At 39.6% G+C, this 23798-nt stretch overlaps 1 protein-coding gene across 5 annotated transcripts in view; it reads left to right on the top strand.

The window, feature by feature from the left end:
* nrxn1a (neurexin 1a) overlaps positions 1-23798 on the top strand; it is a 267067-nt gene that overhangs the window by 147260 nt on the left and 96009 nt on the right. For all 5 annotated transcript variants that reach the window (XM_063002922.1, XM_063002923.1, XM_063002921.1 and 2 more), the window contains 5 exons: positions 14032-14154; positions 14680-15061; positions 16550-16740; positions 17334-17507; positions 22651-22770. In XM_063002922.1, coding sequence (XP_062858992.1) covers positions 14032-14154; positions 14680-15061; positions 16550-16740; positions 17334-17507; positions 22651-22770 — 990 coding nt within the window. The remainder of the gene's footprint in view (positions 1-14031; positions 14155-14679; positions 15062-16549; positions 16741-17333; positions 17508-22650; positions 22771-23798) is intronic.

Below are 23798 nucleotides of genomic sequence, written 5' to 3'. Positions count from 1 at the left end.
CTCACGTACAAACAAGACTGTCAATTTGGTATTTTAGTTGATCACATTTTTGAAGGGAGTCATGTTGGGGTTAGAATTATTTATAATTATTCCTATTACTAGCGTACACAGTTTTTCAGAATGAGTAACATCTAAATAGCACATTTGGGATCCATTTCGTATGCATCCTCAACTTAAGATGCACTTTGGGAAATGGATTTTTCATCAAATTGTCATGCATTCTATCTTCACAAACAACCCATAAACAAGCACACACACATAGCCATACTCACTCATTCAAATAGAAGCTGTTATTGAATGAAGTGAAGGCTGCTGATTTAATAGCACCTCGTGCTCAATCTTCCAGGAGACACGTTCACAGATGACAAGTGGACGACATTTAGATGCGTTTGGAGCATCCTTCCCCTGAAATGAGAGATTCATGTGAATTCAAAAGAACCTCATTTCGCTAGAACAACCTCCTCAATAAATATGCAGGAGAGTTGCCACTTACTGGAATGGCCGCGCTCATAAATATGCAGCACTGATGCTTGTGTTTCATTTGTAATGCAAATAGTGCGGTAGACTGAGGAGAGATCGCTGGCACTTATGGGGCCGGCAAGTGACACGCAGGGGAAGGGGAGATATCGGCGTGTGCTCTGCATGTTCAAGCACTTTATTTGGGGCTGTATTTACTGCTGTACGTGAAGTGTTTGATTGTGTTCACTTGTCGTGGAATATCCTCACAGGGAAGTTTAAAGTTATGCTGTAGAATGAATATATAAGGCCTTGTAATTATGTCCCCTCAACAGGATGCTGCACCACCACTTGGTGTTAATCCAATTTGTGGTATCCTTTTTAATATCAATATTTTGGCTTGTTTTCCTGATTTGCTTTTGTCACATTAACTAGACACTGAATCCTGGCCAGCACATGCAGTAGTATTGATTCTTAGTGCACTCTGTTTGGATAGGAGTTATGTACAGTATAATGTTTTTTTTTGTTATTTTTTTCATCTAAAGAAAGCGTGTCAGTGCTACCCACAACCTGATTTTTAGGACTTCTGGGAAGCATTGAGAAGAGTTCAAAAGAACAAACCATGTCTTTCTAAAACACAGAACATGAAAGGATTTTCCCCATCTGTTGCCATAAAGTTAGAAGCATAAAATATATGACAGTAATAATTGGCTGAAACAGTTACATTTATTAATTAAGAATTGTGTCCACATACTTTTAGCCATATAGTGTATTAGGACAAAAAGTCTGTGACAAAATAGTTTAACGGGACAAATTATATAAAATTAAAGTCCTTATGAAAAGTTATCCGACTCTGGTCACTGAATCCCAGCCAGCACATGCAGTAGTATTGATACTTAGTGCACTCTGTTTGTTTAGAAGTTTTGTACGGTATAATGTTTTTTCTTCATCTAAAGAAAGGGTATCAGTGCTACCCACAACCTGATATTTAGGACTTCTGGGAAGTGTTTATGTCCAGAAGAGTTCAAAAGAACAAACCATGTCTTGCTAAAACACAGAACAGGAGAGGATTTTCCCCATCTGTTGCCATAAAGTTAGAAGCATAATTTATTTGATATAATAAAAAAAATATATGATAGTAGTAACAGGCTAAACAGTTACATTTATTACTTAAGAATTGTGTCCACATACTTTCAGCCAAATAGTGTTTTAGCACAGGAAGTCTGTGACAAAATAGTTAACAGGACATATTCTATGAAAATAAAGTCCTTATGAAAAGTAAAAATTATCTGACTCTGGTCACTGAATCCTGGCCAGCACATGCAGTAGTCTTAATTCTTATGTCTAATTCTAATTTGTGCACTCTGTTTGGTTAGGAGTTTTTTTTTTTTTTACAGTATAATGTTTTTTCTTCTTCAAAGAAAGAGTATCAGTGCTACCCACTACCAGATTTCTAGTACTACTGGGAAGCGTTTATGTCCAGGAGTCCAAAGAGCATATTTGCCTGAATGAAAAGGAATAGCATTACTTTCTAATATTAATAAAAGTAAGGAATCTAAAGGCTTTGTTTACAGTTACACGGATCTGCTTCATAAGCTGCTGGGTGGGAAATAAAACTGTTATACAAAAAATGATGAAAATATGGGTGTTAAAAGAATAAACCTGCTTCAAATTGATGTTAGAAACATTTCCTGGTATCTAGCAGGGCATGTTTTTTCCTCAATATTTCTGGGACTCACCCCATGGGATTGACCACTGTTTCCCAGAACTGAATGCTTTCCCTCTAGTCGACTATGAAGTACTAGGAGGTCATTATAGGACATTACACCAGCAGGAAAAATAGATAAAATACAGTGTCAAGAGGAATTTCCAGACACTGGGTCCATGTTATACTGCCAAGCTGAGAACTGAGCAGCATTGTACCCTGGCAGAGCATCCCAACTTAGAAACATCCCAATGTTAGAAACATTTCCTGTTATCTAGCAGGGCATGTTTCTTTCCAAAATACTTCTGGGACTTACCCCATGGGATTGACCACTGTTTTCCAGAACTGAATGCTTTCCCTCTAGTCGACTAAGAAGTACTAGGAGGTCATTATAAGACTTACACCAGCAGGAATAATAGATAAAATACAGTGTCAAGAGGAATTTCCAGACACTGGGTCCATGTTATACTGCCAAGCTGAGAACTGAGCAGCATTGTACCCTAGCAGAGCATCCAAACTCCAGGTGTGGAAGGCAGGAATTGCATAAAAGCTGTCAGGATGTCACATACACACAGACGCACCCACCCAGTACTGTGGGAGATAATTACCCAGAATTCTGCTAGAGTGTAGTGTGTAAAGCCAGAGTGGAGTCGTGGAGGAAGGTGAGACAGAACAAGGAGTGCAGGCATTCAGGGAAACTGCAGGGAATGAAGGCAAAAAAAAAGACACAGACACACACAAACGCATGTGCCAACAGTTTTCTCACCCGCTGCTGTACCGCGAGAGGCCAGCATGTAATAAAACCATCAGTGATGGAAAAGCCTCTTGCTGCTCCTCCCCTGCTGACACTTTAGCTTTTATCATGCCGTATAGGAAAGAGGTTGACACTAATGCGGTTTCAATTTGTTTGTCGCACAGGAAGCCGATCGCCTAAAATGATGTTGTGAGTTGAGGTAATTTGTTTGTAATTTGTCAGGGCGGTTTTTTTTTCCTGGCATACCCTCCCTCCATTTTAAAACACTGCACTGGATCAGCAGCCATTTTGTTGGTAGCACTTTGTGATAATTTATTGCCAGGATCTATTTTGTTTAACATATGCATGCCATCTGACCGGCATTGTACCAAGCCTCTGTCTTTTATCTTGTGTGTAGAAAGCTCACAAGATGGTCAAATTGTCATTTTGGGCAAAGCCCGAATTTTAGGGCCGAGTCACCAGTTGCTCACCTATGAGCAGGTGGTAGCTTCAGGGGTAAGTCTGGGTAACCTTATTCTGGGCATTGTACACCTAATCTTATCTGACCTTTGATGTTTGACACCTCCGGTGAGACCTGTTCAATTGGGTTAACCATAATAGGAGCATTGGGATCCTGGTCACATGGGCTTGTAGTTTTTTTAAATCCTTGCCCATCTTACAAGGATGCCTCCCAGTTAAACCATATAACACCTTTACTCTTCTGGACAGTATTTCTACAAGATTTTGGAGTGTGTTTGTGGAGATTTGCGCCTATTTAATCAATGGAGGTTTTTGGTTTGGTCTAATTTGCAGTGTTCAACTTTTACCCCAAAAATGTTAAAAGGGGTTTAGATGAAGATTCTGTCCAGGCTACTGAAATTTCTACACACCAAATTAGTCAAACCTATACCCCAGAACAGTAAAGGATTTCCCCATCTGTTGCCATAGAGTTAGATGCATCATTTATTTCATATAATTATTAAAATATATGTTAGTAATGCTTTTGTCACATGAAATAGGCACTAAATCCAGTTCTAAAGTTGTACAGTTCTAAAGAAAGCCTATCAGTGCTACCCACTACCAGATTTTTAGGACTTCTGGGAAGCGTTTATTTCCAGAAGAGTTCAAAAGAGCAAACCATGTCTTCCTAAAACATAAAAGGTTTTTCCCCAACTGTTGCCATAGAGTTAAAAGAATAATATTATATTTAGAAGAAGAAGAAGATATACTTTATTTGTCATATATACAGGGTGGGACATTTATATGGATACACCTAAATAAAATGGGAATGGTTGGTGATATTAACTTCCTGTTTGTGGCACATTAGTATATGGGAGGGGGAAAACTTTTCAAGATGAATGGTGATCATGGCGGCCATTTGGAAGTCGGCCATTTTGGATCCAACTTTAGTTTTTTCAATGGGAAGAGGGTCATGTGACACATCAAACTTATTAAGAATTTCACAAGAAAAACAATGATGTGCTTGGTTTTAACGTAACTTTATTCTTTCATGAGTTATTTACAAGTTTCTGACCACTTATAAAATGTGTTCAAAGTGCTGCCCATTGTGTTGGATTGTCAATGCAACCCTCTTCTCCCACTCTTCACACACTGATAGCAACACCGCAGAAGAAATGCTAGCACAGGCTTCCAGTATCCGTAGTTTCAGGTGCTGCACATCTCGTATCTTCACAGCATAGACAATTGCCTTCAGATGAACACAAAGATAAAAGTCTAAGGAGGTCAGATCGGGAGACCTTGGGGGCCATTCAACTGGCCCACGACAACCAATCCACTTTCAAGGAAACTGTTCATCTAGGAATGCTCGGACCTGACACCCATAATGTGGTGGTGCACCATCTTGCTGGAAAAACTCAGGGAACATGCCAGCTTCAGTGCATAAAGAGGGAAACACATCATCATGTAGCAATTTCAAATATCCAGTGGCCTTGAGGTTTCCATTGATGAAGAATGGCCCCACTATCTTTGTACCCCATATACCACACCATACCATCAATTTTTGTGTTCCAACAGTCTTGGAGGGATCTATCCAATGTGGGTTAGTGTCAGACCAATAGCGGTGGTTTTGTTTGTTAACTTCACCATTCACATAAAAGTTTGCCTCATCACTGAACAAAATGTTCTGTGTAAACTGAGGGTCCTGTTCCAATTTTTGTTTTGCCCATTCTGCAAATTCAGTGCGCCGATCTGGGTCATCCTCGTTGAGATGCTGCAGCAGCTGGAGTTTGTAAGGGTGCCATTTGTGAGTAGCTAATATCCGCCGAAGGGATGTTCGACTGATGCCACTCTCCAGTGACATGCGGCGAGTGCTACGCTGTGGGCTCTTGCTGAATGAAGCTAGGACAGCCACTGATGTTTCTTCATTAGTGACAGTTTTCATGTGTCCACATTTTGGCAAATCCAACACTGAACCAGTTTCACGAAACTTGGCAAGCAGTTTGCTAACTGTAGCATGGGAGATGGGTGGTCTCGTAGGGTGTCTTGCATTGAAATCTGCTGCAATGACTCGGGTACTGCGTTCACCAGACATCAACACAATTTCTATCCGCTCCTCACGTGTTAACCTCTGCGACATGTCAATGGCTGTAAACAAAGAGAAGCTTGTAAATAACTCATGAAAGAATAAAGTTACGTTAAAACCAAGCACAAACAGGAAGTTAATATCACCAACCATTCCCATTTTATTTAGGTGTATGCATATAAATGGCCCACAGGTGTACAGTACAATAAAATTCTTTCTTCGCATATCCCAGCTTGTTTTTGGGAGCTGGGGTCAGAGCGCAGGGTCAGCCACCTTACGGCGCCCCTGGAGCAGACAGGGTTAAGGGTCTTGCTCAAGGACCCAACAGTGGCTCCATAGCAGAGCCTGGATTTGAACCGCCAATCTTCCGGTTGATAGCCCAAAGCTCTACCCACTAGGCTACCACTGTCCCCGACACTTTTGATATAATTAATAAAATATATGATAGTAATAACTGGCTGGAACAGTCACATTTATTAATTAAGAATTGTGTCCACATACTTTTAGCCATATAGTGTATTAGGACAAAAAGTCTGTGACAAAATAGTTTAACGGGACAAATTATATATTATCAGACTCTGGTTTTACCCCTGGCAAACCAGTGTTGCGTATGTATATACCTAAAGGCACCTATGGTGCAGTGATAAATTATGCCAGCCGGGGCGGCACGGTGGCTAAGTGGGTAGCACTGTCACCTCACAGCAAGTAGGTCTTGGGTTCAATCCCCAGGTGGGGCGGTCCAGGTCCTTTCTGTGTGGAGTTTGCATGTCTGATAGGGTTTTCTTTGGGAGCTCCGGTTTCCTCCCACAGTTCAAAGACATGCAAGTGAGGTGAATTGGAAATACTGAATTGTCCATGACTGTAACTACCGTTCCTGTCATGCATGTAACCAAAGTGTAAAACATGATGATAAAATCCTAATAAACAAACAAATTATGCCAGCCTGCTATTGTTCAGATCCAGGGTTTGAATTTTCTAATGGTGCTGTCAAAAACAGACATGGAATCTAATCCAGGGTCTGGTGTGTGTTACTGCATTTTACTCAGTGATCCTGGGGAAACAGACCCATCATGACCACGAGCAGGATCAAGCAGTAGTAATAGCCGTGTGCCTGTATGTACTGTAATCAGAGCTCACATTTTCAAGAACAAGGATTTATTTGTGAATAAGAAAAAAACGTGAAATTCCAAATAGAAGCAAAAGGCGATTTAGTTCATGTCGTTATTAGAAAGTAAGCATGTATGAAGTTTTGCATGTTTTAACCTCCTGCTGTTGTGCAGCCTTTCGATTAATTTCTGTATCCTCATTAAATTTTCTCTGGGTGTGCAAGCGTGTGTGTGTGTGTGCCATTCTACCAAAAATAAGAGCAGGCTGATGCCAATTAGGGATTCTACCTCCCCCAGGGTGACAATGTGTTTTACTAAGAAAATGCTGTCACATCAACTCATACGTGGTGAATGTGCATTGAGTGACAGCACGATGAAAGTTATTTATTTCAAACCGTCAGGTCAGTGCATGCTCTCGGCTGAATCGAGCTATATTTTGCCTTGTTAGAGCATTTGTGTCTGCTCTTGTGGCACAATGACATTTACAATGGAGGCAGAAAAATAGAGGGCCATCGAGTTTATGACCTTTTAATTCATCTCTATAAAATTGGATTTTATAGGACCAAATGAAAGGCTGGGGTTTACTGGTATAAGGTTGTAGGTTTTTTTCTCTCTGTTTTTAATGCTGTAAACTTCCTTTGGTTGTTTATGTGCGCTAAAATATAGTCACCCTGTAAATCAGGGATGTTAATCTTCTTTTAATGATGCAAATCCCTACCTTAGCAAACCACCTGTAAATAAATCAGACTAATGAGGTCCTGTAGTGGGTCACGGCAACCTTTGTGGTGGACAGATAATGCCAGTATGGTGACTTAAAATGTCTGCCATTTGGGTACACTGGTTCATCGGGTGGGTGGGTTGTTTGTTTTGGAAGGCTGCGTACTCTTCCAATGGCCAAAGCCTGTCAAAATGTTTACATAGGTGTGGTTATTTCTACTGAAATGGGAAAGAGGAATAACGGGACCAGACATACTTGTTCACCTTTTCCAAGACAACGATGTGCTTTATCAGACAGAAAAATCATCTTGTGTTCCCTGAGGCATTTTGACCTATCTGGTCATTTATCAGAGCCAAGTCTGGTTCACATTGTGCCCATACAGAGCTACCTGGACACACATAATGCCCTTATAATTCAGGCAAACTGCAGCATTTAACCTGAAAGCTTTTTAATAGATGCATTAGTCTAATAGTTACTTTAGTACAGGGTTTTTTAAACTCATTTTCAAGGGACCCACATGATTTCTTACGTGACCCAGGCAACACAAAAAATGCATCTTATTCCCTCCACAAGTTTGAGTTTACACACCAGTTAAAATCCATTTGTTTAATTATTACTATTTTTTCTCTGCAACCCTTTTTTGGCTTGCGACCCACTAGAGTGTTTTTTGTTCATTCAGACCCATTGTCAACGTTAAGCAAGTAAAATGAGTAATACTTGACAGTAAACAAGCAATACACAGTGGTAAGACTGAACGTCTTAGAGTTGCAACATAAATCAGTAGTCCTGTTCTTTTATTTATTTAATCAAGTTTCAATCTGTTAGGTATGGTGGCAAATCTGGAAGGTGGGGGTGTATTTAAGTGTGTTTAAATCCTGATAATGCCATAAACATTGGCTCTGCTGTCTGGGTGGGTATAGCATTCATAACCAGAGCAACACTAGCCAACTGTAGCAATGCCCGACCTCTAGTTTAACACTGGTTATTTGGCTTCATAAGTTGCGTAAGTTCATAGGTTGCCAAAATAAAGGTATGTTAAAAACTGCCCAAATGTCATTTGGCTTTGTTACATAGCCTTATATATTTTTTTCTGTATCATGCATCCATCCATACATAAGTAATATGCCCCTACTAAACCTACATGGCTGAGCTGGTACCAATTTTTTCTTACCTGATTTAAGGCAGAACCCTGGACAGTGCACCAATATATCCAGACTAGGGTGGAACATCTGAAACTCCATCTAGAGAGTATTTATGGACAAACTCGTTTTAGCTACATTTAACATATGTAAATACCCTCTTCTCTTTAATAGGCAGTATACACTGATCAGCCATAACATTAAAACCACCTCCTTGTTTTTACACTCACTGTTCATTTTATCAGCTCCACTTACCATATAGAAGCACTTTGTAGTTCTACAATTACTGACTGTAGTCCATCTATTTCTTTACATACTTTTTTAACCTTCTTTCACACTGTTCTTCAATGGTCAGGACCCCCACAGGACCACTACAGAGCAGGTATTATTTAGGTGGTAGGTCATTCTCAGCACTGCAGTGACAATGATATGGTGGTGGTGTGTTAGTGTGTGTTGTGCTGGTATGAATGGATCAGACACAGCAGCGCTGCTGGAGTTTTTAAATACTGTGTCCACTCACTGTCCACTCTATTAGACACTCGTACCTACAGTAGTTGGTCCACCTTGTAGATGTAAAGTCAGAGACGATCGCTCATCTGTTGCTGCTGTTTGAGTTGGTCATCTTCTAGACCTTCATCTGTGGTCACAGGATGCTGCCCACAGGGTGCTGTTGGCTGGATATATTTTTTGTTGGTGGACTATTCTCAGTCTAGCAGTGACAGTGAGGTGTTTAAAAACTCCAGCAGCGCTGCTGTGTCTTATCCACTCATACCAACACAACACACACTAACACACCACCACCATGTCAGTGTCACTGCAGTGCTGAGAATGATCCACCACCCAAATAATACCTGCTATGCAGTGGTCCTTACCATTGAAGAACAGCATTAAAGGGGGCTAACAAAGCATGCAGAGAAACAGATGGACTACAGTCAGTAATTGCAGAACTACAAAGTGCTCCTATATGGTAAGTGGAGCTGATAAAATGGGCGCGAGTGTAGAAACAAGGAGGTGGTTTTAATGTTATGGTTGATCTGTGTATATGGACAAAAGCCTATGTAATTTTTGATGCCGTGTGTAGAGATGAAATAGGGGGAGCTGTGTTACACCTTATCTTCCACCGCATCCCCCCCACCTCTACCCCAGGCTGATACATGGCTGTCTGATCTAAATTCATAGTAATTGAGAGCAGGGAGGAATGGGAAATCGATAGTGAGCCTTGCAGTCCTTTAATGGCGTCTCCTTTTTACCTTTTATCGAGTGAGACATGCTTGAGGCGCCTCTTACAATGGCATCCTGGCCTCACAGCTCCCAGCTGAGCTACGAGCGGAGACATCGGAAGCTCCAGCGATGAGAGCTCTTGCTTCGCTGCATAAGTGTACAGGATAAGGAAGGGTCTAGGCGGCTGAGAAATTGCTTTTTCGGGTGGAGTTACAGTCCATGGGTTTTGTATGCGCCTTCTAAAACACTTGGGGATTTGCGGGATGCGAGATGAATAAGCAGCAAAGCATTTTTGCCATGAACAGATGCCCGGCAGCTACCGATGGGAGAGATGGAGCTGAATAAACACTTGTTGCGTGTCTCCATCTAGTGGCTGAAGTAGGAAAGGTTGGCTTTAATCAAGTGCATTCTTGTGTGGTTTTTTACTCGGGTAAAAGGCCGTAATCCAGACATCCCAAGTTTCCCGGAAGTCTCCCGCATATACATAGCGGCTCCCTGATGCCCGCAAGTAAGCTAAAATCTCCCGGAATCTAGAACGAGCGGCCAAGAGCCACACATGAGCACGCAGGTGACACAGACTTTATTCCCCGATCGCGTATTACATCCGTTATCTGATATACAATCTAGTGCACTATGTAGGGAACATAATTAATTATGTAATACACTATCTAGTGCACTATGTAAGGAACACAAATCATCATGTAGTTATACTTTCTAGTGCAGGGGTTTCCAACCTTCTTAGGCATGCGCCCCCCTTCGTGTGCCAAGCGTGGCTTGCGCACCACTCGCGCTGTACTCCACATTTTTGAAAACCCATGTTCTAGTGCACTATGTAGTGAAAATGAATGCGTTATCTAATACACTATCTAGTGCACTATGTAGGGAACATAAATCCGTGATCTGATATACAATCTAGTGCACTGTGTAGGAAACATAAACCAAGTGTCTAATTCACTATCTAGTGCACTACGTAGGGAACAAATTCATATCTAAAATACTATCTAGTGCACTATGTAGGGAACATAAATCCGTTATCTGATATACAATTTAGTGCACTATGTAGGGAACCTAAATCCGTTAACTAATACGCTACCTAAAGCATTATGTAAGAAACATAAGTCTATTATCTAGTACACTATCTAGTGCAGTAAGTAAGGAACATAAATTATTTTCTAATATACAGTCTAGTGCACTATGTAGGGAACATGAATCTATTATCTTTCACACTATCTAGTGCACTATGTAGTAAACATTAATGTGTTTGTGATGCGAACAGTTAGCTTAGTAGCTCAGTTAGCAGCTCCTAAAAGTTCTGTTATCACCCATATCCTTTGGTGTGTGCGAGAATTTTTTTAGTTTCTTTTTTGGGGGGGGCTTGGGGGGGGGGTCGAGGTCCGGGGGTACCTCCCTGAAATGAGTTTTTGCAACTTGGGATGTCTGCGTAATCACACCATTCCCTCCACATCCCCCCAATATTTAGACATATTAAAAATTTCCTCCAATGTACTGATATAAAAATGAATATATATAAATATATATATATATCAGTGGCGATTTCTCTAAGACTGCAAGGGAAGCTCAGCTTCCCCTAAAATGTCAAAAATTAAATGGTCAAATATGTACAGTTGTGTTAACATTTCATTGACTACAAATACGTTAGAACACGTTCATCTTGAAGACGAGTTCGTTCAGAATCAGCTACTTATCACAAATCGACTCGATTTTGTTAACTTAACTCATACATTCCCGGAGCGTCAATGCATTTACCCGCAGACGCTGAGCGTCTCTTTGCTTCTATGGGGCTGCATGGGCGGGACTTTGAAACTCGCCGGTCATTGGATAAATGCCACGATTTTGTCCCGCCCCCGGACGCTGAGCGTCTCTGGTGGTCAATGGGGCTGTGGGCGGGTCTGGACGCTGAGCTTCTGCAAGATGATTGGAGGATCAGTCGAAAGGCTGAATCCCGTTTTGATTGACAGCTGTCGCTGGGAGCTTCAGTACCATCGCGGATTTTGCGAGTGAAGTCGGAAGACAAACTGCAACCCATTTCATGCCATTTTCTTGAAAACTAACAAAGGGGAGAATTTATACATTTATATATAAATAAATTGACAAATTTTATGATGTAAGCCGACAATGAGCTTCCCCTCTTTGAAAGACCAGCAGCCGCCACTGATATATATATATATATATATATACTGTATATATATATATATATATATATATATATATATATATATATATATATATATATATATATATATATATATATACAGTGTAACACAAAAGTTAGTACACCCCTCACATTTCTGCAGATATTTAAGTATATCTTTTCATGGGACAACACTGACAAAATGACACTTTGACACAATGAAAAGTAGTCTGTGTGCAGCTTATATAACAGTGTAAATTTATTATTCCCTCAAAATAACTCAATATACAGCCATTAATGTCTAAACCACCGGCAACAAAAGTGAGTACACCCCTAAGAGACTACACCCCTAAATGTCCAAATTGAGCACTGCTTGTCATTTTCCCTCCAAAATGTCATGTGACTCGTTAGTGTTACTAGGTCTCAGGTGTGCATAGGGAGCAGGTGTGTTCAATTTAGTAGTACAGCTCTCACACTCTCTCATACTGGTCACTGAAAGTTCCAACATGGCACCTCATGGCAAAGAACTCTCTGAGGATCTTAAAAGACGAATTGTTGCGCTACATGAAGATGGCCAAGGCTACAAGAAGATTGCCAACACCCTGAAACTGAGCTGCAGCACAGTGGCCAAGATCATCCAGCGTTTTAAAAGAGCAGGGTCCACTCAGAACAGACCTCGCGTTGGTCGTCCAAAGAAGCTGAGTGCACGTGCTCAGCGTCACATCCAACTGCTGTCTTTGAAAGATAGGCGCAGGAGTGCTGTCAGCATTGCTGCAGAGATTGAAAAGGTGGGGGGTCAGCCTGTCAGTGCTCAGACCATACGCCGCACACTACATCAAATTGGTCTGCATGGCTGTCACCCCAGAAGGAAGCCTCTTCTGAAGTCTCTACACAAGAAAGCCCGCAAACAGACATGTCAACAAAGGACATGGATTACTGGAACCATGTCCTATGGTCTGATGAGACCAAGATTAATTTGTTTGGTTCAGATGGTCTCAAGCATGTGTGGCGGCAATCAGGTGAGGAGTACAAAGATAAGTGTGTCATGCCTACAGTCAAGCATGGTGGTGGGAATGCCATGGTCTGGGGCTGCATGAGTGCAGCAGGTGTTGGGGAGTTACATTTCATTGAGGGACACATGAACTCCAATATGTACTGTGAAATACTGAAGCAGAGCATGATCCCCTCCCTCCGGAAACTGGGTCGCAGGGCAGTGTTCCAGCATGATAATGACCCCAAACACACCTCTAAGACGACCACTGCTTTATTGAAGAGGCTGAGGGTAAAGGTGATGCACTGGCCAAGCATGTCTCCAGACCTAAACCCAATAGAACATATTTGGGGCATCCTCAAGCGGAAGGTGGAGGAGCGCAAAGTCTCGAATATCCGCCAGCGCCGTGATGTCGTCATGGAGGAGTGGAAAAGCATTCCAGTGGCAACCTGTGAAGCTCTGGTAAACTCCATGCCCAGGAGAGTTAAGGCAGTTCTGGGAAATAATGGTGGCCACACAAAATATTGACACTTCAGGAACTTTCACTAAGGGGTGTACTCACTTTTGTTGCCAGTGGTTTAGACATGAATGGCTGTATATTGAGTTATTTTGAGGGAAGAATAAATTTACACTGTTATATAAGCTGCACACAGACTACTTTTCGTTGTGTCAAAGTGTCATTTTGTCAGTGTTGTCCCATGAAAAGATATACTTAAATATCTGCAGAAATGTGAGGGGTGTACTCACTTTTGTGATACACTGTATATATATATATATATATATATATATATACTGTATATTCCACCCAATAGATTTGTGTACTGTTAGGATCCGTCAGTGTTCCAATCTGTTGTTGATATGGCGGGAATGTTTTAGAATGCCCCCCCCCCCCCCTCGATTTGGTCCCCCCAGTGTTTAATTCATGGCTACATCCTTGCTCATGTGATATTTGGTTTGTGCTACACTGAAAGCAATCAAGTTGTGTAGGAGCATTTCAGAATAACCGCAGTGCTGGATGAGGTCAGATCGATGAGTGTATGAATGTGTATGTGTAAGAGAGAGCTGACTGGTCAGATTTCCTGTGTCTGCGATTTTTCTTTGTTTTCAATGTAGGGGCTCCTTTTTCTTACTCTCTCTATCTACTCTTTAAGTCTCTCAACTGTCTTCTTTCCTTCATGATTTATTGCCTTTTTTTTTTTTTTTTTTGCCCCATCCCTCCATCTCACATTCTCTGCCTGCTGGTAACGAATGTATGGGCTGTGTTGTAGGTAAAGGTCCAGAGACCATCTTTGCGGGTCAAAATCTAAATGATAATGAGTGGCACACAGTCCGTGTGGTCAGGAGGGGGAAAAGCCTGAAGTTAACGGTGGATGAACTGCAGCCCTCAGAAGGTATACTTGACCATCTCAGTCAACATACATAATGTAGCGTATAAATAAGCACCGATGGAAAAATTTGAACCATGTTAGAGAATGCTCTTTAACACAATCATCTAAACACGAATTAAAGAAATATCTTTTTAAAGAATTATGTTCTATACCTCCAAAGCAGTCCCAAAGACTTGTTGGATCTTTGTATTGAAGGTAGCCAGAACATACTGTTGTTTTTTTCCATTAATATGTCTCGAATGTATGGGTATTTGTACTGAAAAATAAAGTACTAAAATTATTAAGTCTACACTGTGCATATTTTCACATTTATGGATGAAATAAAAAAAAGACAAAGTTTTTGGTTAGCTTAATTTACTGAGCGTATGCATGTAAGCAAATGTGTAGCCATGAAAGTCCACTTCTTCACCAATTAAGTACCCTGTAAATGGGCAGCACTAATATAATTCTGCAAAATTTCAATATCGCCTTGCTGTTTTGTATCCTGTCCTTCTCTAAATCTCTCATTTGATTGGTTTCTTTCTAAAGGCCAAATCACAGGTGACCACACACAGCTCGAGTTCCATAACATAGAGACAGGCATCATTACTGAGAAGCTCTACATGCCCGCTGTGCCCTCCAATTTTATCGGACACCTGCAGGGACTGTCCTTCAATGGCATGTCCTATATTGACCTGTGCAAGAACGGAGACATCGACTACTGTGAGCTTAATGCCATGATCGGCTACAAAAGCATCGTGGCAGACCCAGTGACCTTCAAGTCTCGCTCCAGCTATGTGACCCTGCCCACGCTACAGGCCTACTATTCCATGCACCTCTTCCTCCAGTTCAAAACCACCTCCCCTGATGGCTTGATCCTCTACAACCGAGGAGATGGAAATGACTTCATTGTGGTGGAGCTTGTCAAAGGGTGAGAGCTGCTGATAAACAATCTATTAATAATGTTTAGTTAACTATTCTACCCTTTACAGGTCAGATTTATCTGTAATTAAGTGAATGAAGTGAGGAGTGGTACATTTTGCATGGTTCATTTTCTCCAATTAACTAAAATGTTATATTTTTTATGCCATTTTGTTTCTTTTACAGAAAATGTGTGTCAATTTTATCTAATAGTAACAATGTATTTTACTATTATTATTATTGCTATTAGTAATTTTTGACTTCTTTTTATTTACAAATAAGTTACCTAATCGTAACAAAAACTTTTAACCACTTGGTTGCTCCAGGCTACACCCTCTCTTTTTGCTTATATATTTATATATCACTTATTCTAGTTTCAGACATCATCTTAAGCCTATAAACAAAAAAATACAAATCCTTAAATGCATTCTTTGTAACTTTTTTTTTATTATTTGGCTAATCTGTAGGATTTCTGAAACATGGTAGTTCAAACATGGTATAACAATATGTGTTAAAATTGTAGGGCAGCTGAAATAAAGCATTTGAGAGTTACACAGAAAATTCCACAGTGTATTTTAGATTTGTGTGTGCCAAAATCCCTTCAAATCTATCCAGAATTATGCTACATATTATATGCAACTGCTCCCGCCTCCCAGGTATTTGGACTAAAATGAATAATATATGTAGCAACTAGGGATGCATCGATACCATTTTTTCCCAACCGAGTACAAGTACAAGTACATGTATTTTTGTACTTGCCGATACCGATACCAATACCTATTGGATCAGATATCTGACATGCTAGAAAACTCGATCTGGTCGCTGAGCGTTCAGCGAGCCGGTCGGATCGAGTTGTTGGATAGTTCACACTTAGTGATCGAGAGCCGAGTTTTGATCGCCGAGCGAACGCCGAGTTGCTCCCAAGCCGGCAAATCTAGCGCCGACCAGTCGCCGAGCGAAAATCAGGGCAAAAATCGTGTAGTGTGAACTAGGCATCATGCAGCAACGTTCACTAGGCACACGGTATCGGATGTTTAGTATCGGAGCCTCGTTTGCGAGTACGAGTACAAGTTAATGAGCGTGGTATCGGGCAAATACCCGATACCAGTATCGGTACTCATTCATCTCTAGTAGCAACCATAGACCAGACAGTATGAAGGCCTTACTTCACATTTTGTAATTGCTGTTGCACTGATATGTAATATAAGCTGTCATAAGATTTTACATTGTCACATCATTACACTATTATACGGCTTCACACCAACCTTTATTACAAAGTTACATTATTACAACATGATAATATTACACAACAGGTGTAAGACATGCTCATGTTAGTGTTATGAAGTAGCGTTTACGTGAAAGTATACTTATTATTGTATAGCTGAAAGACGTTTCAGTGGCCTGATTGTTTATGATAAAGTGTCTGGACACATTGCATAAGCAGATTTTTTTTGTCATTCTCTTTACAAGTGTTTCCTCCTCTCCGTATTTATTACAGGTACCTTCACTATGTTTCTGACCTGGGAAATGGTGCGCACCTCATAAAAGGAAATTCCAACACACCTCTCAATGATAACCACTGGCATAATGTGATGATTTCACGCGATACCAACAACCTCCACACAGTCAAGATCGACACCAAGATTACCACACAAACAACTACAGGGGCAAAGAACCTGGATCTAAAAGGTAAAGTGGGTCTGTGTTTTTCTTTTTGGGTGTAGGATAGCTTTACATAGTCTGTAATGGACTTTTTTTATATACTGTATACCCAAGCAAAAATATACTTTATACATTTGAAATTATAAATTTTTATTTCGGTCATGTGGTGTGCTTTCGCTAGACAAGATATTTTCTCCAGACATCACAAAAATATTTTGTAGAAACTGGCCCTAGATGTGGGTGTAATATTTTACAAGACCCTTTCACCCTCACTGGGGTTAAACTGTTGCTAAAGGTGAATATATGAACAAACAAACAAAAATATCTGTATTATCTAAATCTTTATCCTATATTCAGCTGTTTGAAATTACCCCATACTGTAACATGCTAAACTAATGCAGCCATTGACACAATATTAGTTTAAACGTAACAAAAACTGTCTTTTCTTCCATTTGGTTTTTGTATTATTACTGCTGTATACACAGCACCCACCAGAGGGCAGTAGCTAGCTGTTTTTAAATAAAGTCAAAGCGATGTCTTTGCATTACATGCATTTTCTTTGTCTTTCTAATTAACCTTAAACTGTTATTAAACTGAAATCACATTCTGTATCTCTTTAGGTGATCTATACGTGGGTGGGGTCTCTAAGGAGATGTATAAGGACCTCCCGAAGCTGGTACATTCTAAAGAGGGTTTTCAGGGCTGCTTGGCATCGGTGGACTTAAATGGACGTTTGCCAGACTTACTATCAGATGCACTGGGCACAGCGGGCCAGGTGGAGCGGGGTTGTGAAGGTGAGCAAAGCATGGAGGGAAATTTTGCAGGGGAGCTTTAGGTTATGTGATTGGTCATATCTCTTGCACTTTACTTTCTTTAATGATTAAGTTTGTTACTTCTTTTATTTTTTAACAATCTACTTCTATTACTGTGTATAATAGAAACCTCATGCTTTTTCTGTGTTCAGTTATAACTTATGCCTCCTCTGCTCCAGCACCTGAATTGAAGACTCTGGCCTTGATTTACTAAGATGTCATTTAGAGACTACTAAAGCTTAACCAGGGTGGCACGGTGGCTAAGTGGGTAGCACTGTCGCCTCACAGCAAGAAGGTCCTGGGTTCTATCCCCAGGCATGTTCGATCCCCTCCCCGTGTCTGTGTGGGTTTTTTCCGGGAGCTCCGGTTTCCTCCCACAGTCCAAAAACAGTCCAAACCTTCCCCCCCGCGACCCTTATTGGATAAGCCGTTAAGAAAGTGAGTGAGTGAGTGAGTAAAGCTTAACCAGTCTTAAAAGATTTTGTGTAGGTGTTTAGTCGACATGTACTTGGTTACCAAGCAGTCCATACTGCAACATCTGTAATTACAACATAGAAATAACATGAGAGTGCAGACAGAATGCAAAACGTGCAACTGACTTTCATTAATTTGACCACTGGTGCTTTAAGAAAGTTGACAGCTTCCAAACAATTTGCTTATGTCTTAAATTATGCACTTTTTGGTATCTTGTTCTAGACATTTGTCTTAAACCAGTGGTAGTCCTCTAAAAGTAACACAAGCCATATGACAAAAACATCAATAATCATGGTACTGTATAGCTTATTTGTCTCTTATGGGAAAAACAGGATCACGATACGATAACAATCGTAACTAGCCAAAATAATCACTGTATTTCTGGACTTTTTTACTATTTTTGTACTATTTGGACTATTGTATTTCATCATCTGTGATTACTTCATATCATAACCAGTTTATGTTCAATTTATTTATTTATTTATTAATTATAGATTTATTTATTTATAAAATATTTCTAAACAGTGAAATAAATTTTGTAATAAGTAATGAAGATGTACATTAGACTTTACTTATTTGTTTTTCCCTAAAAGGGGATTAAAACGTTTGCTAATGTACAAACAAGCATTTTTTTAAAATTATTTTAGAACACCAAAACGTTAATCTAAAATTAATGCTAATTTGGGTAGCACTGTCGCCTCACAGCAAGAAGGTCCTGCGTTCGATTCCCAGGTGGAGCGGTCTGGGTCCTTTCTGTGTGGAATTTGCATGTTCATCCCTTGTCTGCGTGGGTTTATTCCAGGGGCTCCGGGTTCCGTTCCACAGTCCAAAGACATGCAAGTGAGGTGAATTGGAGATACAAAATTGCCCATGACTGTGTTTGATATTAAACTTGTGAACTGATTCACCGTTTCTGTCATGAATGTAACCAAAGTGTGCAAAACATGATGAAGTCCAAAATAAACAAACAAACAAACACAAACTCCATGAATCTCCAGGCACTGTACTACTGTATAACTGTTTCATTCTTGCCGCAAATTGTGCATCCCATTAATACCTGCCCTTTCCTCGTACTCATTTATATTGTGTATGTAATTCCCCAATGCTTTTCTGGTTTGATTAATCACACTGCTGGTGCTCAGTACATAATTTAGCATTGATCCCACCCTGGTTTTGCATCACCCATGTCTGCACATGTTTTTACACTTGCAAGCCCTTAGTAAATCATGGCCTTTATCTTTGTGCTTTTTATCTTTTCTTTATCAGCTCTCATGTATTTTGACCTCTTTATTTTCAATAAACACAAACATGACTTGTGTTTTTCTAATTTCTTATATTTTGCTTTTCTTTTTTGTTTGGCTCACAAAAGTTGCATTGACGAAAGCTGACTTGCAAGGTAGATAGAAATATGTATGTGAAAACTAAGTGCCACCCTTTACCTCCCCTCCAGTCTTTAAGTCTAGTCAATGTCATAGATTATTTTAACCTGCTAAAGTAAAGTGAATCCATTACTGTAAATACAACCACTAAAACACCTTGTATTTACAGCCCTAAGTCCTGTGTTGATTACATTTACCATAACTGTTTGGTAAAAAAGGCATGTGATTGGCTCTACCCCTCCTACCTGCATGTAGTAAAGCCCCTTTCAGATGAACTAAAATGGAATAGTTCAACCTCCACATTGAGAAAGTGTAATTTTCCATGCAGTTACATCTCCCTTGTGTAATTTCAATGCCAAAAAATTAGGGCTGTCACACGATTAAAAATTTTAATCGAGATTAAAGAACAAAATTAATCGCGATTAATCTCGATTAAAATTTTTAATCGTGTGACAGCCCTAATATATATGTATTCATCTCAATTAATCGCAAACTAATAATTAAGCAAAATTTGAACAGTTATGCACATTGTTATTGCAAGAACGTGTTTACCAATAAAACATTCATAAAATATGATAAAATTGTTCAATCTAAATTCATTGTAGAAAGCACATTATCTGACAAAAGTGAGGATCTTTTCCTGTTCATGACCCTGACACTGAAAACAGGTGCACCAACCATAATGTTTTGATCTAATATAAGGCATCAATAAAGCATCAAAACACAGATATGATTATGTCATAGATCTATTAAGAAAACCCTTTAATACTGTGTTTGTGCAGAAAGAATACTGGGAACTACTGTTCTAAATTACCATTTAAACACCTATAAATACCTGAAACAGTCAAGTTAGCAAACATTATCTATAAGTAATTGACTGTAGCTATAAAAAAAGTGTTAATTAAAACAGTCCATGTAAACGCTTAGTCCATATAAATATCAGATACGAATGTGTTTTTAGAAAACTACAAACATAACAAATATAAATCATGTTTACAACCATGTGATAGAATAACCTGAATAAACTGTAGAGATGAAACATCACACAGAGTTTCACTTCTCACCGGAGGGGAAGGAGGCGGAGCTACACGGTTTTGATGGACAGCTCTAGCAGCCAATGGAATGATCGTTACAAAGCTTGCGTGATTTCATTCATCTTTTCATCAACACGTAAAAAAAGTGAAAACCGCTAAAAGTAGTTGATCATCGGACAGTTCATGTGCTTTACATCCTAATTCATCTGAAATACAGTTAATTACCACAGAGACACACATGTATGTGGCACAAACAGCCAAATAAAAATAGTTAGATTAAAATTAAAAATTTTAACGCGTTAATCGCGTTAATTAACGCGATTAACGACAGCCCTAAAAAAAATACATCTACTAGCAAAATAAGGCTTTAGGGTAGAGATCAGGAAATCTGTGTGCCATGGTGTGCTCTTCCTCCAGAACAGACATTAAGTGGGCTTTAGTCACACAGATGAGGGGAGACAGAAGAGACCGAGCACGTCTGGGTTGTACTTCCAAAAGTCTAAGCGCTTTGCACCCATCCTGTGGACCAGCTTTACCTTGCATGGCTGACTGGCCACATGGCTGGATGATGGGTAGGGATGGGTAGGGATCCAGGGGCTGAGTGCATGCTTAACATGCCTGCTGGAGTGCTGAGAATAATTGGAACAGAACTGATGCTGCAGGCTGAAATTTGCCTGCGCTGATGCCTTGCTGCTCTGCCACTAGACAGCGAGCACAAAATGAGCCCTTCCAGATGGCTAACGTTTTATCCACAGGCTTCATTTCCCAAGGCAGAATATTTTTTTTATTTCTACCTCAACAGTATCAGGAGTAGACTTCATTATTAGAAAAGAAGACTGTTATTTTTACTTCAGCCACTGTAAAAAGCTGTCTAATAGTAATTTCCCTTCGGGCATGACTTTAACGCTGTAGAAAATTCTAGACCTTTATTTATAATGTAGTTACTATTATAATTAATATTTATTAAAATTGTCTTCTCTGTTTAATATTGGTTGAATTTGCTAATCATACTATAGAGTAAAAAGTCATCAACAGCTTTCATAAGTAAAGGAATGATTGTTTTATTTATTCATAATAATAATTGACATTTAAAAAAGTGAATGGTTTTTTAAACCCAAGTATTAATATTTCATTCATTACTTAAAATACCTAAAATAAGACATAATAATGCACAGTGTAGCCACCCATATAATTACTGTATAATAATACAAATGTTTACTTACAGTGTAATAATACATTTGAAAATGAACCTGATCACATTAACTAGACTTATAAATCATGGAAAGTATGTATTTGTTTTTGCTTGGTGCCAAATTGATCAATTATCAATTTCATTCTGAATTCATTTATGTATCATCACACATAACAAATGGTGTTTAAATAGTGACAACAGCCATTCCTTTGAGAAGGCTTTTCACCAGACTTTGAAGTCTGTGGGAATTTGTGCTTTTACTTACTTTTAAAAGGGGTGGCCTGGTGGGTAGCACTTTCGCCTCACAGCAGGAAGGTCCTGGGTTTGATTCCCAGTTGGACCAGACCAGGTCCTTTCTGTGTGGAGTTGGCATGTTCTCCCTGTGTCTGTGTGGGTTTTCTCCTTGAAATTCAGTGTCAGTTGGTTCTGGAACTGGCGTTAAGTTTAAAAGACATTGAGTTTCAAGGTATTTTTTCCCATAAGGATGTATGGGAAATCTGTTAATGCGTTCCATGGTTCCGTGGACTTGCATATATTTTAGGCTAATGTAAAATAATGGAATTGTTTTTGACACTTATACACTACAAATAACACACATATAATATAAAAACACTGAAATACAAGTCTGATTGTTACAATTTTTCAGAACCTCGAGCTGTAATACAAGTTTATAAGTGAAACAGGAGGAAAATCCAGCTAAACACGGATACATGTGGACATTTTCAGAGTGAATCTGACGGTTATTCCACACAAATGCAGATTCGTCTCATATGCACACTTTAATGAAGTATTACTGCACCGCCCAAGCCGAACTGAACAAAGTGACTGTTCATTGTTAATTTGAAATTAAATAAATACAACAACAACAAAAAACTGAACACACTGAGTTTTAAGGAAATGTTGAGTTATCTCCTCTGTCTTTCTTCCACCATCAACAGGTATAGTTTTGTGGGAACAGGTCGAAGTTGGCGGTTGCTTTTCTGGTTTTGATTAGTGTTCACGTGGGTTCATTCTGCTTCTAATCTTTTTCTTTTCTTGTTGTGCAGGTCCCAGCACTACCTGTCAGGAGGACTCATGCTCCAATCAGGGGGTGTGTCTGCAGCAGTGGGAGGGCTTCACCTGTGACTGCAGTATGACGTCGTTCGGAGGACCATTGTGCAACGACGGTGAGTGTATGCTTACACTCGTTTACGCCGTGTGTGTACGCACATTCAGATACAGCTACTGATCATTGAGATCCTTTACTCAAATCCTAACAGTTTGATGAAAGATAAAGAGGTGAATGTGGTGCTTTCTTCAAATGAATGTTATTAGGCAAATGAACAAATGCTAAAAAAGATGTCTAGACATTTCGACACCTGTCAGTTGCACTTGAATTGAGCTAGTGCTTGTAAAACTGCTATGTGAATATAAAGAAGCTTTCAAATACACTGTACACTTCAAACACACATGCTGACATGACACATTTCACTTCACAGTATCCTTGTCTTGAAGCACATCATACACAGATACAACATTGTCTGTTTTAAAAGCATTATGAACTCTGCTTTGATCTTTACTTTCTACAACTATTGGTGTGCTGAAGTGACATCTTGGAGGCTGGAGGCAAGCTCTTGTTCAAATCTATTTTTAATATTTGGAATTCAGACTACAGTATTTTACTATATATAAAGTCACTTTACTTTTATCCTACATTGTAACACGCCTGGCACATAATACATAATACATACTTCTGGTGTATTTCAGTTGGTACAAACCCCATTTCCGAAAAAATTGGGACATTTTTGTTAAATGAAAAAAATAGGTGATTTGTTCATTCTCTTGAACGGACAAATGTACAAAGAAATGACCGCTTTGCGCCAAAATTCGTGACAGAATTGTGAATCAGTTCCTTAAGTCTTTTTCTTAATGCTGAATAAAAGATTTAGGGAATTGGAGCCCTCAGATGGCATCATACTACTGTGATGAATATAGTTACATGGGCTTGAAAGTACTTCACAAGACTGAAGTCCACTTGATGCTGCATCAAGAAATGTAACATAAAAGGGAAAGCCTTACATCACTTCTGTGAAGAAACACAGCCAAGTTTTCTAACCCCAAGACCATCTCAGATGTGGAAACGTGATGTGGTCAGATACATTTACATTTCAGCTGTTTTTTGTTGAAAAATAAAAACAGACCTGATTTTTTTTTT

The sequence above is a fragment of the Trichomycterus rosablanca genome, chromosome 10, assembly GCF_030014385.1.
Source record: "Trichomycterus rosablanca isolate fTriRos1 chromosome 10, fTriRos1.hap1, whole genome shotgun sequence".
NCBI classification, from domain to species: Eukaryota; Metazoa; Chordata; class Actinopteri; order Siluriformes; family Trichomycteridae; genus Trichomycterus; species Trichomycterus rosablanca.
The sequence above is the reverse complement of the archived record's forward strand: the minus strand, read 5'-3'. Positions and strand labels throughout refer to the sequence as shown.